Source organism: Delphinus delphis, chromosome 19, assembly GCF_949987515.2.
Source record: "Delphinus delphis chromosome 19, mDelDel1.2, whole genome shotgun sequence".
In the NCBI taxonomy this organism is placed as follows: domain Eukaryota; kingdom Metazoa; phylum Chordata; class Mammalia; order Artiodactyla; family Delphinidae; genus Delphinus; species Delphinus delphis.
This window is the reverse complement of record NC_082701.1, coordinates 54,138,707-54,160,965: the sequence shown is the minus strand read 5'-3', so window position 1 is coordinate 54,160,965 and position 22,259 is coordinate 54,138,707. Positions and strand designations below refer to the sequence as shown.

General features: G+C 45.0%; 1 protein-coding gene across 1 annotated transcript in view; it reads right to left on the bottom strand.

Annotated features, from left to right (window-relative positions):
• Positions 1 to 22,259, bottom strand: part of DNAH9 (dynein axonemal heavy chain 9) — a 298,998-nt gene that overhangs the window by 27,713 nt on the left and 249,026 nt on the right. Inside the window, exons 59-62 of the mRNA XM_059997406.1 lie at positions 20,772 to 20,894; positions 12,244 to 12,437; positions 9,946 to 10,094; positions 131 to 258 (exon numbers count right to left, since the gene is read on the bottom strand). Of these exons, the coding sequence (XP_059853389.1) occupies positions 131 to 258; positions 9,946 to 10,094; positions 12,244 to 12,437; positions 20,772 to 20,894 (594 nt within the window). The remainder of the gene's footprint in view (positions 1 to 130; positions 259 to 9,945; positions 10,095 to 12,243; positions 12,438 to 20,771; positions 20,895 to 22,259) is intronic.

The following is a 22,259-nucleotide window of genomic DNA, read 5'->3' as shown; positions in this document are numbered from 1 at the left end:
GGGGCCGGACTGGAGGGAGAAGCCTGGGAAGTCAGGGACGAGGGCACGGAAGGAAAGGTGGCCCAGGGACTGCAGGGGTCGACCCAGGGACGGGGTCAAGAGTGACCCCAGCAGGGCAGAGGGGTCGTACCTGCAAAAGAACCCAGTGACCTTTCTTGGCAGCCAGGTCCAGCACAGCCTCAGCCACTACCTCCTGTCCTTGGCCCAAAGACACGTTGTGAAAGTTCCGGTTGTTGAAGGTATATCCGAGTTTTTTACCTAAAAGGGGCAGGGAGTCGTCATTATTGCCTCTAATGCCATTGAGTGTTCATGAGGAAACGCGCACCTCCGCGCGGCTCCCCCATCGCAGGCTGCGGGAAGCCGTGCACCCCGACCTCACACACGGACCCCCTTCCTTCACAGGGCAGGGTTGCTGCATCTTCCAGCTTTTTTTTGCCAAAGAGAAGGAAGCACTTGTCTAGACAAAATGCTTCGCCCCTCCCTCCTCACTCAGTCCCTGCCAACTAAACACTGGCGCTTGCCATCTGCCTGTACAAGGATTAAGTCACTCGCTACTGTAGCCACTGACCTTCAGCACCCTATGAAAGGAGTTCAGGCTGGAGACCAGGAATGAGGCCCTCTGTGCTCTGGGAAGAACTGGCAGAACAGGTCTTCAGAGAGTTAGGTATTCTCAGGAGAAGATGTTACGAGCCCAGCTCTTACGTGTCCTCATATCTAGAAAAGCACTCCAGTCCTTCACGGTGACGTCTGCTCTTCTGCAAACACGTGCGCCTGACTGCATGCCCCCCTCACCAAAACCACATGCGCACTGACCTCCAAGTTGCTGTCTCCCGGGCTACAGTCCTCATTTTGCCCCCAAGAAAATTTAACTCACAACTCTCACATCGTGCTTTTTTTTTCAGTTGACATCCCAAAGAGTGGGCACATGTGCCGCTGCCCTTCTGTGCAGACTCCACTTGAAGAGCAGGCATTGGGCCACCATCCTAGAGAGTGAAAGGCTCGGAGAGTAGCAAGTGTGTGGGCGTGGCCAGGTCTAACATGCTTTGCCCCCTGAATATATTAATAATGATATACATTTTACTGGGAGGCGAGGCCAAGAGGGGCAGGACTCGGGTAGTTCGGCTTCCTGTACTTTATGCCGTATGAACCTCCTCCCTGTTATTCCCACCACGGAGAACCTTTACCCTCGTCATTTTGCATGAATGAGAGTGAAGAGAGGCAAGAGGCCAGTCAAGAAGGGGCTTGGCTGCGTAGGTGTGAATGCTTGTATCTCACTGTCGGGAATGGAGTAAGGGAACAGCCACGCAAACGCACATGTCCCAGCTGGGTCACTGGAGCAAGGCTGATGCTTAAGAGTTGCTCTGCGAGCCCAAGAAAGACTTCACACAAAGAAATAACCTTAACATAGGCAGCCAGTTCTGCTTGGACACCAGCTATTCACCCAACCCAATGAAGTTTGGACGGCTTCCCTGGTGGCGCAGTGGTTGAGAATCTGCCTGCCAATGCAGGGGACACAGGTTCGAGCCCTGGTCTGGGAAGATCCCACATGCCGCGGAGCAACTAGGCCCGTGAGCCACAACTACTGAGCCTGCGCGTCTGGAGCTTGTGCACCGCAACAAGAGAGGTCACGACAGTGAGAGGCCCGCGCACCGCGATGAAGTGTGGCCCCTGCTCGTTGCAACTAGAGAAAGCCCTCGCGCAGAGACGAAGACCCAACACAGCCATAAATAAATAAAAAATAATAATAAAGTTTAGAGAAATTACATAATATTCTTTAGATAAAAGGATCAAAAAATGTGTAATACCATGAAGGAATCGTCGAGCAATTTTTCTAAGAAGGTGAGATGCACAAGAGAAAAGAGGAGAAATTTAAAAGAGAAAAAGAATAAAAGTCTGTACTTAACAAATTTAGTTTCAGGGGAACTAAAATTGAAGTTGCAGTTTGATACTTGTGGAAGAAAATTTAAAGAACACTGTCAATATTGGATGTGTCTTTAAAGCACTAAAACAAAACTATAGTGTGTTCTTTAACTGTACAAGACCAAACAAGATGATGACTTTTTGTAGTGAGGAATAGTTATTACAGATTCAACTGAGATGAACCCAAGAAATACCCTTATTAAACTCTATAAATCCTAGCTGGCAATAGATTTGATGTCAGCTTTAGAGCCAAGACTATGAACAACTTATTCCAGAGAAAAAGAACAGGATAAAGATGCTGGGATTATTAGATAGCCTCGGTGACATTTCTGCTCACAAAGACCCTACTTCTCTTCTTTGTTCACAGACAAAGGGTACAGGAAAAGAGGGCTTAACGAAAGATTAGTTCGAATTCCATGTGCTGCGGCTTCCATGCCCCCACCCCCCTGCCTTCAGCTCCTCTGTCCCTTTCAGATCTTCCTTCCAGCACCCCTATGGTGGTGTCACCAGGAGCCGGGCCGCGCTGTGAACCTCCCTGAGCATCCTGGTGGCCGTCCCTCCACGAGCTCCAGTCTGAGGATGCTACAGCGTCCGTGGCCCTCCGCCTAGCTCCACATACCCCTGGGGCTGGGAGGAAGGGGAACATCCTTCTAGCCTTGTCTTGTTAATTGCAGGCTATTTCTTCTCCACTCTTGTATGAAAAACCTTTCATGTGCTCTCTTCTTTTTTTTAAAATTTAATTTATATTTATTTATTTTAACATCTTTATTGGAGTATAATTGCTTTACAATGGTGTGTTAGTTTCTGCTTTATAACAAAGTGAATCAGTTACACATATACATATGTTCCCATATCTCTTTCCTCTTGTGTTCCCCTCCCTCCCACCCTCCCTATCCCACCCCTCTAGGTGGTCACAAAGCACCGAGCTGATCTCCCTGTGCTATGCGGCTACTTCCCACTAGCTATCTGTTTTGGGTTTTTTTTTTGCGGTACACGGGCCTCTCACTGTTGTGGCCTCTCCCGTTGCGGAGCACAGGCTCCGGACGCACAGGCTCAGCGGCCATGGCTCACGGGCCCAGCCACTCCGCAGCACGTGGGATCTTCCTGGACCGGGGCACGAACCCACGTCCCCTGCATCAGCAGGCGGACTCTCAACCACTGTGCCACCAGGGAAGCCCTAGCTATCTGTTTTACATCTGGTAGTGTATATATGTCCATGCCACTCTCTCACTTTGTCACAGCTTACCCTTCCCCCTCCCCATATCCTCAAGTCCATTCTCTAGTAGGTCTGTGTCTTTATTCCCGTCTTGCCCCTAGGTTCTTCATGACCTTTTTTTTTCTGAGATTCCATATATATGTGTTAGCATATGGTGAGATATCATCTCACACCGGTCAGAATGGCCATCATCAAAAAATCTACAAACAATAAATGCTGGAGAGGGTGTGGAGAAGATGGAACCCTCTAGTACTGTTGGGGGGAATGTAAATTGATACAGCCACTATGGAGAACAGTATGGAGGTTCCTTAAAAAACTAAAAATAGAACTACCATATGACCCAGCAATCCCACTACTGGGCATATACCCTGAGAAAACCATAATTCAAAAAGAGTCATGCACCAAAATGTTCATTGTAGCTCTTATTTACAATAGCCAGGACATAGAAGCAACCCAAGTGTCCATCAACAGATGAATGGATAAAGAAGATGTGGCACATATATACAATGGAATATTACTCAGCCATAAAAAGAAACGAAATTGAGTTATTTGTAGTAAGGTGGATGGACCCAGAGTCTGTCATACAGAGTGAAGTAAGTCAGAAAGAGAAAAACAAATACTGTATGCTAACACACGTGCTCTCTTCTAAAGCACATGCTATTGGCTACATTGCCTACTAACTTTTATGTTTTTTGCCTTCTATCAACTTCCTAGCAACAGTCACTTTTATTAGGGGTTTTGGAACTTGGTTTAAAATATTCCATATTTTCTGTCTCATCATTATCTTGGTGAGCTTTAATGCCACTATGGATGACTCAGCCAACACCCAGCCTCATGCTTCCTCATCTTCAAAGAATTTCTTTCCATTTCTGTTTCCCATTCCCAGTGGCTGCAGCAAGGCCTTGTCCCTGCAAACTCTCCCACGTCTGACACATCATTCTTTCATTTTTACTCACAACTCTAACTTCCTACTGTCCAGATTGCTCACTCTCTTACTCCTCCTTGCATATTATTCTATATCAGCAAAACGTCCAGTCCATTGGCTCCTCTGTTTTTTCTAACCTTCATCTTTACCTCCCTCTTATTTTAAGATGGACCCAATAATCCTTCATTTGAGCTGTGATCTTATAAAATTCTTCACTCCATTGCCCATCCTATGTCTGCATCCCCCAACTTCTGTAAAACCACAACCCTGGACGAGTCTATGCATTAATACAAGAGAAAAAATAACACACTGAGTGAGCTGGTGCCACCACAAGCTGATGATTCGCAGTCTTGTGAGACCGTCTGGTAATCTTTCACGTCCAGAAGTTGGCTATGTTGTCCACTACCCTCTTCCCTTAAACTTCCTAATGGCTGCCCCGCTTCTTATGCTCAGCACTTTGCTTCACTCTTTACTGCTCCCTCTGCCCGACAAAACATCTGCCATCTGGTAGAACACCTTCCATTTACTGCCATTGTAACTGCCTCTGCCCACATCCCTGTTCCATCCCCATCCCTGCACAGCCCCCTCTCAGTGGAAGAGGTGTCCCCCGTCCCCAGCACATGAACAGATGGGTGAGTGTCCCTCCACACAGAAACTACACTCTGCCAGTCTTGAAGCTGCTCTGTAAAGACTGTATTTGCTCCATCCTAGCCAACTTCAACTGACGCTTAAGAAAAAGAGAATGGAGTCAGGAACAATGAAAAAGAGGCTCTAAGCAAAGTGTTGATAATCTAGCTGCAAAGACACCGAATTGAAAACTGTTTCTTTGAACACACCTGGTAGCAGGCTGACAAAAATCTAAAGGAACTCCTCCTCTGACCAGCACATTGGAAAGAGGAAGAGGAGGCAGTAGAAGGCCCAAGTGGTAGATAAACGGAAACATTTTGTCAATGCCAGGTAACTGGACAAAGGAGGATGGAGACCAAGCAAGATCATGCAAGAGTCAAGTCAAAGAAGGACCAGAGAAGGTGCCTTGTAAGGGTGGAAAGGGGAGGTCCTCTGTTGGGAGGGCCGAGGACGATACTGTGCTTTGAAAGGATGTGACAAAAGGATGTAAAGGAAGGAGCAAACCGAGCTGCCTCAAAAAATAGATGCGTCATCATCGTCATTTTAATGCTGTACAATGCTACTGTACTTTTAATGTTTCAAAGCCTTTTCACATCTGAGATTTCATTCTTATCTTCACAGTAACCCTGGGAGGAAGTTATTAGGGGGTGATTGGAAACGATGGGTGATTGCTTTTAGATGAAGCAAAAGCAAAAATAATCGTGCAAATAAGGAAGTGTGGCTCATTCAGGAAGAAGGTGATGAGAAGAGAGAGAAGGTAAAGGATTAATCTGCAAAGGCAAGAAGGAATGCTGTGCGGGTGGGTGGAAGTGGGTTCCTGTTAAAACATAGGCCAAGGAAAGTGGATGGAATTCTGTTCTCCTCCTCCTTGAAAATTGTTGAGGAAGGAAAATCTTGGAGGAGACTAAGAGGCACAAAACTGCCAGAAAAGCTTAGATTCTTAAAAAAAAAAATTTTAATTAAAAAAAAATTATTTTATATTGGAGTGTAGCTGATTTACAATGTTGTGTTAGTTTCAGGTGTACAGCAAAGTGATTCAGTTATACATATACATATACCTATTCTTTTTCAGATTCTTAGAAAAGCACAGACTCTTAACCAAGTGTCAATGGATGAGCTTCAGAAGCTTAGAGAACTCCCAAAATCATATATAGAATTTTGTCTGTCTGTGGATTCATGCATTTCAGGAGAAGGGCTGGAGTGAGGATGGGGGAACAAAATCTTTCATCTGCCAAGCTTTGTCTACGTCTACATGGTGTAAAACAGTGTCTGATGGAGTCTGATGCACAGACTCTGCCCAAGCACAGAGACAGTAAGTTTCCTGAATAAGCGGGGGCCTAGGGGACATAGGGGAAAGTGAGTCAGTTATGTGGATTCCAAACCTGAGAATAGGAGTCCATCAGGCAGAATGATTAGATCCAAGATGTGGAGCACATGATGTCACCAGAGTATATGTTCTAAATGGGTGCATGAGAAAACGAATCAAACCATCCAGAACGCAGAGGGGGAGGAAGAGAGAGAGGAAGAGGCACAGGTGCCCAGGTAACCTCTAGCTGATGAACAGCAATATTGCCTCTGGTCGGGAAATATGCGTTAAGATGAAGCCAAGGGCATGGCTGAGGTGATTTATTCAGAGACAAATAACCAATACGGTTCAGGGACAGGTCAGCTTGCCTGAAATGACAGAACGCTTCAAACTACATGATGGAATAATAGTTGGGGTCAATTGGCAAAGAATAGTAGGAAATTGCTCATAAACAGGGTATATGAAAGCTTCCGAAAAGGAAAATACTGAATAAAAATGAGGAGACTAGATTTGTCATTATGAAAGGAATAAAACCTCCATGGGACAGAAGGAATACAGAATCTACGAAAAAGTGAAAGTCAGGAATAACATAGCAATAACAACAGTTCTTATGCTCATTTATTCATTTGTTTGTTAATTCATTCAACTGATATTTACTGAGTACCTCTCTGTGCTAGTTACGCTTTTAGGCACTGGTAAGAAAATGATGAGCAAGATGACACGGTCCTTGACCTCCAGGGTCTTAGCGACATGCAGGCAGGCAAACGTAAGTTAAAATTGTAAAAGAAGGGTCTAATTAGAATTGTATTAAATGCTCTGAAGCAAATAATATGTATAAGGGGAAACCAAATGGTCTTGTGCAGAGGTCAGGAGAAGCTGATCCCTGCAGGATTGGCAGGCATTGGACTGAAGAGCTGGGGAGAAGTATTTCAGGTAAAAGGAATTGCTTGAGAAAACGCCCTGGGCCAGGAGGGCTCATGATGGAACACCTAAAAGAGCCATGTAGCCAGAGAAGTGTGAGTTTGAGGGAATGTAAGATCCAAGGCTGGACAGAAAGGCCAGGCCATGCAGGTCACAGAGACCATGTTTATAGTACTGGACATTACCTTGAGAACTGTGGGGAACCACTAGAGCGATTTAAGTGGGAGAATGATAACAATCAGACCTGAGATTCAGCAAGATGAGTCTGGCTGTAAGAGCAGCAAAAATTGCAGGTGGGGGAGGAGAACCGGGATAAGTTAGGAGGCTATTGTGATAGTCCAGTGAGAGATGTGGTGACTCAGAGGAGGGAGACACAATGAAACAACTAGACTCATTTGAAACACATTTAGAAGGTAGAAGCAGTAGGACTAGATGTGGTAGGTAGTGGAGGAGGGGTCTAGGGTGACTGATTCCCAGGTTTCCGGCATGAGCAACTTGCTGAATGGTGGTGATATTTACCAAAAATGATAGAATAAAATTTCCAGAGATAAAGAGAGGTGTGACTCTCCCACTTGAAAAGGCAGGCTGAGTGCTGAGCAGGTGAATGAAAAACACCCGTACCTAACTCAGCTCATGAAATGTCAGAACACAAGGAAGAAAGATGATGCTAAAGTTTCCAGGGAATAAAAATATGTCACCAACAAAGAAACAAGGGAAGAATAGCACCCTACTAGCATATGGCCTCCTATGAATACAACTGAATTCTAGGAGACAACTGAGCAGTGTGGACACATTCTGAGTAAAAATCATTTTGGACCTAGCAGACCTATTTAAAGAGCATGTGGGCAAAACTCGTCCTTTTAGACACCCAAAGATTCAGAAATTTTACTTCCCGTGATTTTTTCCTGATGACTTATGCTACCAAATCTAGGATGAAGCCAATTGGTTGGCAGTAATGGGAGCTAAATTCTTATTTTTCATACCAGGGAATAAATAGATACTGAAACTTGATAAATTCAGAAATAGTGATATAAATTATTAGTAGGAAATAGAGAAACAATTGTCAGAAGGAATAAATTCAGAAATAGGCAAAACCCCAGTGTCTGGGAAGGGGGACTGGGTGTGGGAAGGGCTGGGGCTGAGAACTACTGCTTTTCATTTTAAACTCTTTATTATAGGTATTTTAAAAATATGTTACTTGAACTTTTTAGGAGGTTACAAAAATATATATTAAATTAGTGAATAAGATAATTCTCTTCCTTATACAGAACTCATCTATTCTTTAGAGCCAAACACCAGGCTCTAAATCTACACCAGGTGTAGATTCCTTTCATGGAGGTGTATTACCTGGTCTGGATTCTCATCCATAAAGACCTGGCTCTGTAAAAACCTGCTGAGTCCTTATTTAACTTTGCAACATGTGAAGTTTTGCTAGCTTTTTTTCCCCCCTTTGGCCGCGCCACGAGGCTTGAAGGATCTTAGTTCCCTGACCAGGGATTGAACCAGGGGCCACAGCAGTGAAAGTGTGGAGTCCTAACCACGGGACCGCCAGGGAACTCCCTAGTTTTGCTAGTTTTATAGTTTTGATTAGTCATCCATTTGCTCATCCCTTTATTTAACATATATTTTTAAAATGTATTTATTTTCTTTTATTTATTTTTGCCTGCGTTGGGTCTTCGTTGCTGTGCATGGGCTTTCTCTAGTTGCACGAGCTGGGGCTACTCTTCGTTGCGGTGTGTGGGTTTCTCATTGCGGTGGCTTCTCTTGTTGTGGAGCATGGGCTCTAGGTGTGCAGGCTTCAGTAGTTGTGGCATGTGGGCTCAGTAGTTGTGGCTCGTGAGATCTAGAGTGCAGTCTCAGTAGTTGTGGTACACGGGCTTAGTTGCTCCGTGGCATGTGGGATCTTCCCGGACCAGGGATGGAACCCGTGTCCCCTGCATTGGCAGGCGGATTCTTAACCACTGCGCCACCACGGAAGTCCTATTTAATGTATTTATTTACTGAGTGCCTAGCACGTGAAAATACAGAGATAGGAACTTGAATACTACCTTGAAAAGGACATCTATTCCCAGAGCTCTCACTCTCACATGAAGATACCGTAGTAGTCACTAGACAATTACAATGTGATATATAGACAGAAGGGTGCTCTAAGAGCACATAGGGAGGGGTACCCAGCACCTTGGAAATCAAGTAGGGCTTCCTGGAGGTGGTGACATTGAAACTGGTATCTGAAGGATGAGCAGAAGGTAGCCTGGTGAAGGGGATGCCAGAGGGGGGACAGAATGTTTGGGAGAATGGAATGGCTTCCATGTAGAGTGAAAAAGACGGGTGTAGGGAAATGTAGGCAGAATAAGGAGTGCCCAAAGATGCTCATGTTCTAAATCCCAGAATCTGTGAATATACGTGACTTTACAGGCAAAAGAGACTCTGCAGATGTGGTTAAAGACCTCCAGATGGGGAGATTATCCTGGGTTATCTGAGTGGGCCTGATATAGTCATAGGGGTCCTTATGAGGGAAAGGGGGAGACAGTAAGTCCCATGTATGATTTCTGACCTCCAGAACTGTAAAATAATAGTGTTATTTTAAGCCTCTAAGTTTGTGATAATTTGTTACAGCAGCAACAGGAAACTAATAATGGAAAATAGGCTGGAGAGACAGGGAGGGACTGGAGGACGAATTCCCCTGTAAGCCATGTTAAGGTGTTTGGACTTCATCCTGAGGGCACTAGGAGCCTGTAAACGGACTGTACTTGTTTTTCAGAATAACTGCTCCAGCCACAGGAAGGGGAATGGGTGGGTGGGTGGTGGGACAACGTCTCCTCATGAACCTGCTACCTTACATCCCAGAGCAGTCCTCCCTCTGTTCATGACCCCCTGGGGTTGGTTCAGCAATTACCCTGATTTCTGCATGGTTAGCAAATATCAAGCATTGCAAAGTGAACCTTGAATCAGGAAAAGAGAAGCTGACAGACGCAGAGTGACAGTGCATGGGGCTGGTGCAGCCTTGGCTCCATAATGAGGTCTTCTTACCTTGATTTTCCACATCCTTCAGTGGGTCCACCCCTGGAGACAGGATAAAAAACATGGGAGTGGCTGGTCCCAATTCTTCAAAAGAGGCTGCAAAGTCCAGTGCTCTTCCCACCACATATTTGCTTCCTAACTTCTCCTCAATAAAATCTCTGCCAGGAATAAAAGAAGGTCCATGTGTGTATAGCAGTCACAGAATAATCACATATGAGCAGCAGAGGTCTATAGACATGGAAGGATGTGCTCAGGATCACAGCTTGGCAGTTACGGAGCTAGGACCAACGCCAAGCGCTACCTACTGATTAAGTCGACACTTACAACCTTTGCTGCTGGTTGTGCACCTGCTCACCTAGATCAGGGCTCCTTCTGGATCCCCATCCAGCCAGGCCACCACTGACTCCTCTGTGGAGCTGGGATGTCCTGTTACATCACCACCACCCATCAGAAGCCTGCCAGGAGCAACGCCTTCCGGAAGCTTGCAGGCAGCTAAGCCCTCCATACATGGTATCCCTGGGATCCTCCATCCCTATCCATGATTGAAGGCCCTCCAGGCTTCTAGTCCCTCACGTTCTATCATTCTCTGTGTTTCCTTTCACCTTACTCCACTTACCAATGTTCCTCTTCCTATGTCCCATTTCAGGCTAAACAAAACCTTGCAGTTGTAACCACTTTCTGACAATCCAGCCTAACTCTTGGCCTTAAAAGCTCCTGCAAGGACACTATTTTCCCTGTACCCTTCTCAGTTGGGCTCATTCTCAGTACTGGGAGCTGGGATCACGGTCCTGCTCACGGATGACCATTACTTCTAAACCCTTTCTTTCCCACTCGTGTGGCTCCACTGAGGCTCGCTTGCCCTGACTGTACCACCATGACCCCTGCACATCCCTGTCGTCCACTGCTCCTTTGGTCCCTTTACTCATTCACTCATCACTTGGACTTTGGCTCATGGACTGTCTCTCCACCAGCCTGAGTGACGTTAGCATCCATGTGGACAATCCTCCAGATTCCTAACAATCTTCCATTCTTCCCCATGTCTGCCACCTGATTCCAAGGCCACACCCTCATCCTTGTGGTTTACTTGGGAACTTTTTCTATGTCTGAAACCATAAATGGAAACATCTCACTTTCTGACCAAAGCTTTCCATCCTTATAGTTCTTTTAGTAATTTATCCTTGGTGAACTTATTCTTTACCTGTATTGGTGCCACAAATGCAGGATTTTCAGTACCTTGGCCTCCCTGGTGTTTTTTTTTTTCTTTCTTTCTTCTTTTATCATCCCCTATTCTTGTCACTACAAGTCTTGTTCAATTCAGTGTAGGCTCCATGGCCTGTAACTTCCTCTTTTCTTTTTTTTTTTAAACAACTTTCTTGAGGTACAATCGACATACCATGAAATTCACCAATTTTTAGTATACTATTCAATAATGTTTAATAAATTCACGGAATTGTAATCTTCATCATAATCCAGTTTTAGAACATTTTAAGCCTGCAATAAGATTCTCCTGCCTATTTAGAGAATTCCTATTCCTACCCTCCAGCCCCAGGCAGCTGCGAATTCGCCGTCTCTGTAGGCTGCATGGCCTGTGACTTCTAATCATTCTCCTGCCAGTACCACACACCTCCCTTCCCTAACCCTTATTCCACCAGGGATCCATGCTCTGAATCTACCCTAGGGCTGTTGGATGCAGCTGTAGAAAATCATCCAGTGGTGAAGGCTGGCGCCCCTACAAATGCAGGATCTCACTAGGTGGGCCCTCAATGCCGCTTGGAATTCTTTGAGTTTCCCTGGTCAGCAGTCTCCCATTTTTTTCACAGATCCTATTTCAGATCTTTTGCACACTCCTCAAATCTCCAACCCTGCCACCTCCCCTTTCACACAAACGCAGCGAGATCTTGCTTCCTGCTCCTCAGAGGGAGTGGAAGTCGTGAGACAAAACCTTGCTCAATTTTCTGCCATGCTTTTACCACCTCTGCTGCAGTCACACCCACCTCTCTCTGTCTTTCATAATGAAAGGGGTGCTCTTCCCGCCAAGGGTGATCTTTCCATCTGTCCTCTGGATCTCACATCTCCTGCCACATTACATGTGATCTGCCTCCTTCCCAGTGCGGATACTGATGACCACCTCTTCCCAAAGGGTCCACTTAGATATTAAGACAATACATGGCAAACACAGAGCAACGGGCCTCATGGGATTTTGGTTGTTGGTACAAAGGCTCCCATCAAGATAAACTTGTGGCCTTTGTGCTCAGCCCTGCCGGTCTGGCCACACCCGTCCTGGCTTCGCCACCACCCTGTCCCTACCTCATGGCATAGGTCATCCGGTCAGGCCGCATGGCTCTCATCATGCAGAGGCGCTGCAGGCCTGTCTTGTTCTTCCACTCCTGGGGGAACTTCTCCTTCTCGGGACATTCTGATTCGACAAACTTTTTCCAGCCCTTGGCGGATCCCTCAATGTCCCGATCCAGATTATAGAATTCTTCCATTGATGAAAGTGCCTGAAAAATGTCAGGGAATCTTGCTCTGAAATGCAGTTTCTCCAGAAAGCTGTCATCTGTGTTGTGTTGGGGGTTGGCGGGGGGCAAGGCAGTATTATAGACATAATTCTGTCTCGTTTATACTCTTTTCTGGAGTCTTGAATCTTCCCGCCCAGTAAACTCAAGGTAGAGGAAGGATTTTGATCAGCTTACCGTCAGCAAACTGTCCCAATAATATGCAAGGTTGGGAAATGCTCAGCTGTGGAGACCAAGCAGCACCTCCCTCGAGGATACTGCTGGGAAGAGGGACAAGAAGGGATGCTGGGATTTTTCTGGTCCTGGAGCCCAGACACTTGAAGTCAGTGACTCTTCTCTTTCATTCCCATACTCACTCTGCCAGCAACGCCTGTCAATTCCTCTCACAAAATGTCTCTAGAATCACTGACTTTGTGTTAATGCCAACTTTAACATTTCTCTGTGTCACCTGCTTCCCTAAGCATTAAATCCCAAGGCATAACATGTGAATCAAATCTCTTCATTTAGGGCTTCCCCCCAATCCATCCAGCTAACCAAGTGGCCCATTTCCTCCCTCCTCTGTCCACACACATCTGCCCTCAGCCCTGGAAATGTGCCAGACGATCTCCCAACTTGGTGCCTTGTTCACACTAGTTTCATCACAGGAGTGGTCCTGTTCTCTTCTCCACCAAATTCCACTCCTTTCCTTTCTTGCACTGGTCACGATTGTTTGTCAAGGTTCTACAAGTTGTTAAAGTCCAGTCCAAAATCAGTCACGTCCACCTCTCTAACCTGGAACGCACAGCCCTCCTACCCTTCTTTTGTGGACCACTTGGAACTACTCACAGGGTTGGTAATTTCCAAAATTTACAAACAGCTCATGCAACTCAATAACAAAAAAACAAACAACCCAATCCAAAAATGGGCAGAAGACCTAAATAGACATTTCTCCAAAGAAGATATACAGATTGCCAACAAACACATGAAAGAATGCTCAACATCATTAATCATTAGAGAAATGCAAATCAAAACTACAATGAGATATCATCTCACACCAGTCAGAATGGCCATCATCAAAAAATCTAGAAATGATAAATGCTGGAGAGGGTGTGGAGAAAAGGGAACACTCTTGCACTGCTGGTGGGAATGTGAATTGGTACAGCCACTATGGAGAACAGTATGGAGGTTCCTTAAAAAACTACAAATAGAACTACCATATGATCCAGCAATCCCACTACTGGGCATATACCCTGAGAAAACCATAATTCAAAAAGAGTCATGTACCAAAATGTTCATTGCAGCTCTATTTACAATAGCCCGGAGATGGAAACAACTTAAGTGCCCATCTTTGGATGAATGGATAAAGAAGATGTGGCACATATATACAATGGAATATTACTCAGCCATAAAAAGAAACGAAACTGAGCTATTTGTAATGAGGTGGATAGACCTAGAGTCTGTCATACAGAGTGAAGTAAGTCAGAAAGAGAAAGACAAATACCGTATGCTAACACATATATATGGAATTTAAGGAAAAAATATGTCATGAAGAACCTAGGGGTAAGACAGGAATAAAGACACAGACCTACTAGAGAACAGACTTGAGGATACGGGGAGGGGGAAGGGTGAGCTGTGACAAAGCGAGAGAGAGGCATGGACATATATACACTACTAAACATAAAACAGATAGCTAGCGGGAAGCAGCCGCATAGCACAGGGAGATCAGCTTGGTGCTTTGTGACTGCTTGGAGGGGTGGGATAGGGAGGGTGGGAGGGAGGGAGACACAAGAGGGAAGAGATATGGGAACATACGTATATGTATAACTGATTCACTTTGTTATAAAGCAGAAACTAACACACCATTGTAAAGCAATTATACTCCAATAAAGATGTTAAAAAAAAAAAAAAAAGGATGTGTGACTGCTGATCACTTTAAAGCCATACCCCTCCCTCTTCCTCTTCTGCTCCACTCCAGGACAAGCTGACAGGTAAGCCTGGGTGCTCCCTCCTTTGGTGCCGAAGGGAAGTTGTATCGTGCAAGCCCCGCCCCACTCCCCAACGACCAGAACACCCGCAAGGCACCTCTTTTCCGGGCTCTCTCAAGCCGATTTCAGACTGCTTGGGAGCTCCCCTGCTCTCCCCAGAAAGTCTCATTATGTGAATAATAAACTCTTTCGTGCCTTCTAGTTATGCGCAAGGCGTCATCAGTCTGGACATGGGAACCGCATTTTGGGTGGGGTCCATCCTGTTTCTTCAGAGTGCCCACGTAAACGTTACTCAGGCGGTCGCTTACCTGCAGCCTTTCTGTGGTCACTCAACTCCACTTGTGTGTTGATCTCTCTAATGAGATTAAAAGCTAGACTGTCTCCAAAGCACCTACTGCAGTGCCATCAATTTTAAGGAATCCTCCATTCTTGTTATGTGAAATCATTCATTCATTTGATATTTATTGGATGCCTGCTACATGCCAGGTACTTGGGAATACAAATGTGAACCAAACAAATACACTTGTCTTCGGGGAGCTTACAATCCTAAGAGAAAGAGATGAGGGAGGCCTTAGTAGGGATGCAGAATTCTGCTGGGCAGAGAGAGAGGTAGAGGGAAGGGCAGGGCATTTCATGGGGAAGGGTCCACAGAGTCCAAGTCTGGAGTGGGGAGGGTGTGGGGCATGGTAGAAGGCAGTGTGACTGTGGAGGACGGGTCTACAGGTGACAAGTGGGAGGTCAGGCTGGAGAAGGACACGTGCACTTGACCTGGGCTCGCCCAGCCTCTTCTCCCATGTGGAGGAACACATGTCCAGTCCTTAAGTGCCCTTTCACGTGGGCTCTGTGGCTTCCTAATTTCACCCTTAGCATGCAGAGCAGGGAACACACCAGTCATTGTGCTGAGAAGTGGCGTGGAGTGGCACGGGGGATGGCGGAGGAGGCACCAGGAGACGAGAGCTCTGCTCTCGACGTCACCTCTTATGAGCCTCTTATGACGCGGAGTCTGTTTTTAAACCTTTGTGGGCTTTGACTTTTTCATTTGGAAAATGAGGCCAAGTAACCGTTGTCTGCATAGCTCATACTCTAATGTAGATACAAGTGCTTTGAAGACTATAAAGCCCCTCTGTGCTTTTCTGGGCTCCTACAGTTACTGAATTGCAATTGCTGGTTTCCTTGTCTGGGACTCCCACAAGATTGTGGGTTCCCTGCGGGCAAGAGCTTTCTGAGCTGTCTCTGTACGCCTCAGGCCTAGCAGGCTGCCTGGCGCTTAGGAAGCGCTCCATTAATAAAGTTTGACATCTGGGCGGCCAGTGGGAGGGCCCTTGACAGGCTGAGAAAAGCTGCAGCTGCGGTGATTATTTCCCTCTGTGCCGAGGACCAAACTTTCCTCTTCTTTCAGGCTGCCACTTCACCCCTCTTCCCAGCTTGCATCACCATTAACCCTCCTGCAGTCCCATTACCCACCCCTGGTGTCACCACAAAACTGAGGAAATTACACGGTGATCAGGGCTCCCAGCTACCGTGGCTGGGTCTGAAACACGCTTTCTTGAAGCTCTGGGTTGAACACAGTTGCAATGTTTAATCTTCCAAATGAGGAAAAGGGATTTCTAACGTTCTAATAAGCTAAATGGAAATGACTAATTAACCTAATTACATTGGACTGGGTAGCAAAGTACAACTGTGCTAAATTGGCATTCAGAGAGGTAGCCAGGGGCCTTTTCAAAGGCTAACAATGCCCGGTACCACAGATGAGATTCTTTAATGAAGAAGAGAACATGCTGACAGACCAAAAGTGATCAGCAAGGTAATGGCATTGTATGTCTTGCTTCTAAGATCCCTTGGTACTCTGAACTTATTTACAAAACAGAAATAGAGTCACAGATATAGAAAACAAACTTACGGTTACCAGGGGGAATGGGAGGGAGGGATAAATAGGGAGATTGGGATTGACAGATAACACACCACTCTATATAAAATAGATAACTAATAAGGACCTACTGTATAGCACAGGGAACTCTTCTCAATACTCTGTAATGACCTATATGGAAAAAGAATCTAAAAATGAGTGGATATATGTATATGTATAACTGATTCATTTTGCTGTGCAGCAGAAACTAACATAATATTGTAAATCAACTATACTCCAATAAAAATTTTTTAAGTAAAAAAAAAAAAGAAGAAGAGAACATGCCCATTACCTAAAAGTTTAACATTTGATGAGACTTTAAAAATCCTTACAGAGGGTACTAATAAAAGCAGGATTTGATCACAAAGATTTCATTCATCACCTGCGTATTAGATCTTCTGGGGAAACAGGGCAATCAATCTTCCTCATCAGACAGGGTGTTTTAAAAAATTTGTTTTATCATGTCCTGTTCAATTATACTTCCTTGGTTTCTTTAGGCTAAAAGCCAACTGAACACTTAAAAAGAGCATTCGTCAGAGGGCGCACGCTGCACTGTGTTTCACCTGCCCACGTCCTGCACTGGGCTGGAGATGGATGGGGCTGGACATGGCTGCTCCGGTAACAAAACTCAGAGAGAAAGATAAAGCTTCACGCATTTGCAGAAACCTTTGAACAGCCAGATGAGCTTAGACCGCAAAACAAAACCAAAAAGCAAAGCAAACCAAAGGGGGATGGAATCAAATTGCACCAAGTCGCTTTCGGAGTTGAGCTACGGAAAATGAAAGCAGTGAAGAGTGCTTTTGAATCACTTATTCTTTATGACTTTTGCTGCAGATGGCTTTGTGGGATAACAGAGAGAAAAGCAACTGGACTGAGCCCAACTTGGCAACTCACCATTCCTCAAAGGTTTTCCTTCAATGGACAAATTCTATCAGGCACAGCCCATGTCAACCACAGCATATATACACCTTATAGCTGGGTAATTAATAACCATAACTGTGATAAGGTGAACTGTATGCCCCAGAAAGATATGTTGAAGAAGTAGCCTCCCAGATTTCTGAATGTGATCTTATTTGGGAATAAATAGGCTCTTTGCAGGTGTGATCCTGTTAAGATGAGGTCAGGAGGGTGGGCTCTGATCCATTGTGACTGATGCTCTTATAAGAAGAGAAGAGACGCAGAGACACAGAGGGAAGACGGCCATGTAGGGACCGTGGAGACGGAGGCAGAGATCTGAGTGGTCCTGCCACAAACCAGGAGTGCCTGGGGCTTCCAGAAGCTGGAAGAGGCAAGAAAGGGTCTTCTCCCTGAGGCTCTGGAGGGAGCATGACCTGCCAACACCTTAATTTCACACTTCTAGCCTCCAGAACTCTGGCGGAATAAATGCTGTGTTTTTAAGCCACCCAGCCTGTGGCACTTTGTTATGGCCATTGTAGGAGACAAATAGAACAGCCATAACCCCAACCATAATCGGTTTCCATTTACTGAACATTTATGTGTCTGGCATAACAGATAAGGAAACAGAGATAACCTGTCAGAGGCCACACACACTCAAACCTGAACCTGAACCCAGGAATGTCTGACTCCAGAGCCTGGGTTAACTGGTCCATCTCCATCATTGCTCCAGTTCTGCAAATGGGCTCATTTAGAACTGCTTCCCAGAATTTATTTTCCATACGAGCATCAGACTCTGAGTCATTATTCTCAAGCTCTGGGGCCATACTTCCCAGCAGGTGGCCATTGGCCACATGTGAGTATTGAGCAAATGAAATGTGGCCAGTATGACTGAAGAACAGGATTTTTATTTGCATTTTATTTATTTATGTTTTTTAAAAAATTTAACACATTTATTCTGTTTTTTGGTATAGTCGATTTTTTCCTTCATATTATTTATTTAGTTATTTGTTTACTTTTTTACAAATTTTAACACATTTATTCTTTATTTGTTAATTTTAATTATTTTAAAATTTAAGTTTAGAAACTGGAAATTGCTTTAGTAATTGGAGAACTTTGAAGTATGTTTGAAACAACTTGGGTATATGAATCAAATGTTTTAACTCTAAATTTTATAAAATCTAAATTCAAATCAAGTATTTCTGATGAAGATTTAGCATCTGAATTGATATGTGTTATAAGTGCAAAAAATACACACCAGAATTCAGACTTTTACAAAAATATAAAATATTTCACTTATAACTTTTGTGACAGTTACATATTAAAATGATAATATTTTTGCTGTATTGGGTTAAGGAAAATATATTATTAAAATTACTTTCATCAATTTCATTTTACATTTTTTTCATTTTGCATTTTTAATGTGGCTACTAGAAAAATTTAAATGACACATGTGACGTGCAATATAGTTCTTTTGGACAGTGCTACTCTAGATTGCATCTATTCATTCATATCTTATCTTATGTAGCCTAGAAAAGCTGATGGTTTTCCACACATATGCTCTGCACTTATTATAATTATTCTTAGGCATTTTATAACTTTGTGATTTTTGGTTGCTATTGTGAATGGAGTTCCGCTTTGTTTCTTTCCCAACATATTATTCTCCTTCTCATTTGCCAGACTGGGTTCAGAATGACAAACGGAGCTAATATATAAAAAATCACACCTCTATTATTTAGATGAGGGGTCAGAAAACTGTGGCCTGCAGGGACAATCTGGCCCACCATCTGTGTTTGTAAATAAAGTTTTATTGGAACTCAGCCATTTCCATTTGCTTACCTATGGTGTGTGACTTTGGCAGAGTTGAATAGCTGTGACAGAGTGTGGCCCTCAAAGCCTAGATATTTGCTATGTGACCCTGTGCAGAAAAAGTTTGACTCTTGATTTAGACATAGCCCTAAAGATGATTAAAAGAAGAGCTACAGACTCTGAAAAAAAGTTAGAAAAACATTTTGGGCAATGGCAGCATTTCCCAAGATGACTCCTTTGAAGAGGGCAGCACGTACATAAATGATTAAGTGCTGGGGTTTTGTTATAAAGTAAATCAACTTGGATGGATCTCAAGGGAGTTATGCTGAGTGATCAAGCCAGTCCCCAAAGGTTACATACTGTATAATTCCATTTATATAACATCCTTGAAACGACAAAATTATACAAATGGAGTACAGATTAGTGGTTGCCAGGCATTAGGAATTGGGGGAGGGAGGAGGTTGTTGTTTCTATAACAGGGTGACATACACACCAGACGGAGTTTTCTGGGTCTTGACTGTGGTGGTGATTACATGATAAATGTGTGTGATAAAACTAAACACACACACACACGTGCATGAAAAACAGGTGTAATCAGAATAGAGTAGTGGATTGTATCAATGTCAGCTTCCTGGATGTGATATTGTGCTACAGGAAAGCTAGATGTGACCACTGTGGGGAATGGGGTACAAAGAATCTCTGTTATTTATTATAATTGCACGTGAATCATTGTCTCAAAAAATTTTAGAAAAAGAGAGACAATCATATTACTTCAGACTCAGACTTCCTTGTGCTACAGAACATGTAGGAAAGCCAGCAGACATGGAAGGTTATAAATAGGATTCACTTTGTGCAGGTGCCATCTTCACACGGCAACAGCACCTGCCGTGGGGCTCCTGCAGGTGGGGACTGGACCTCCTCCCACCTGGAGAGTGCGTCTAGACTCTGGGGCTGGTGGTCACCCGGTCCACGCTTACTGCTCAGCCCTGTGAATGCAGGCGTGGTCCCTACTGAAAGGAGCTCATAGCTTGTGATCTTTTTGATGTTCGTAGAATCCCAATGAAACTAAGCTAGATAACATGGAAGGAAGATGGATTTTGCCATCAGACAGACCAGAACTCGATTCCTGGATCTGCTGCTTATAAGATGAATGATCTCACTTTTCTTACATGTTAAGTGGGAAAAAGTAATACCTATTGCCCAGGTGAACATGAGAATAAAATAAGGTAGTGAAGTTTTAAGGTGCTCGATAAATGTGAGCTATTATTAACCACTGAGAACCCCAGGCTGGAACGCGTTCCTTGCTTTGAGGCCGTCAGGACCCACGGGGAGATGGACGGCTGGCAGAGGCCTGGCACCTGTCCACTCCACGGAAATGCTTGCGCAGCGTCTCCACCCCAGCCCTGGCCTCACAGAGGAGCCCGCATTCCGGCCCTGAGCGCTGGCAGGTGGAAGGCAGCTCCGCTGAGTCAGAAACACTCACAGGGTCCTTCTGTTCCCTAACATCCTGGAGGCAAAGCCCACGCACAAGTACACGCACCTGCTCCTGCTCTGCAAAGCCTTCCCCGTAGGCCTGGGAAGGGGGAGTGCTGCCATGGGGTGCAGACAAAGGGACGGACGCACCAATGTTTAACACAGCTCATGGTGAGCCCCCAAACACACCCCTGCTGGTTTCCTGGGGACAAATGTCAGGAAAACACTCCAGGAGAGGAGAACGTGACTTTCTCCCTAGGGGCTGGTACTGACCTTGATGCCACCCCAGGCCTGATGGGAGAGGAACTCCACGGGACTGGTGACGTCTGTCTGCACTGGAGATCGAAGCAGGAAGTCCAACTCTGCTGCACTGACTTCCTGGTTCAGGAGGAGAATCTGCAATGTGGGAGGACAGTGCTGCAGTTCTTTAGCTGGCGGCAGTCATGGGTCCCAGAGATCTCTGGGGTTGTCACTCAGTGTAACTAGTGCCACTTCTAACGCTAGAGCCCGCCTGTCAATTTTGGTTGTTGAAAGAGGATGAAGTGGGAGAAAGTGTATGTCTGTGCAAATCACCTTTGGGTGCAACTGACTTCACCCCAAATATCAGCATGAGTTAAATGCACACAGTGAATAACTGTATCTTGTCAAGCAAGGACTTCATGGATCCATCATAAATGCCATGAAGTACCTTCCTACAATCTCACAGAGAAGATGACACATGCAAATGCCATGATTTGAGGAGGCTGTCAAAGTAACGGATGAACACATGCGAAATAGAAGTGCACATGTGAATCAGCACTGCTAACGGTGTTCCAGAACGGGGGAGTGGCCAGCAGGCAGGGGCGGGGGATGAATTTGGCTCAACTTTCTCTAAGTGGTCCTGAATTGGGTTTTAGAGATGCTAAGCGATGGGAAGATTTAGACAAGATTTCCGTGGGGCGGGGGCAGTGGAAAGTGCAGAGGCTTGGGGGGGAATCAGTGCGGTGCGTTGGGCAGGTGGTGCAAAGCACTCGGCTGGGTTAGAACTAAAAATTCACGCTGAGAGGCGCTCAGGAAATTGTTCTGCTCCTTTCAGATGGCATTCTCCGCTGAAAACTTACAGATGGGAATACTCACGAAGAAAAAATAATTTGGTTAGTTTGAGGAAAAGTCTTTTAAGGAGAAAACAGGCTAGAAATAGCAGGTGAGGTGAAGAAGCCCTTGTAAAACAAGGTTGAAATATTTATGAGGGGAGTGGAGTGAGAGCTGGGGGTGGAAGCTCCTTAGGGTTTGGGGTAAATGAGTGGCAGGAGGGAAATGTGTCTGTGCTGGGGCTCAAGTTCCTTCTGTGATGGCCAAGCTGTCATCTGGGCTGGAGAGGGGAACACAGAGGGTGAGAGGGATAAGTCACACTAACATTCCCCCGTGAATTTAGGCTTCGGAACGTGCAAACAGAGTCAGCGCAGGAGTGATTATGGAATATCTGACTTTTAGAATTGGAAGAGACCTACAGGATAATCTGGTCTGTGCTTCTAATTTATATATGAAAAAAAAAATCCCAATCCTAAATGATTAGATAGATGCAAGGGAATAAATTTCCATGGTTTTCTGATGTTGAGAATAAGCAGAAGGCAAGGGTTTCTTATTAACACTGGAAGCCCTGATGCTCTCAAGCCTTTGAGAACCAGCGTTCTTAAGGAGTTTTCTAAGGCCAAGGCTGCTATGGCTATAGAAGGACATTTGCAATGTCTTATTCTGGGGGAAGGTTTGGACATTAAACTT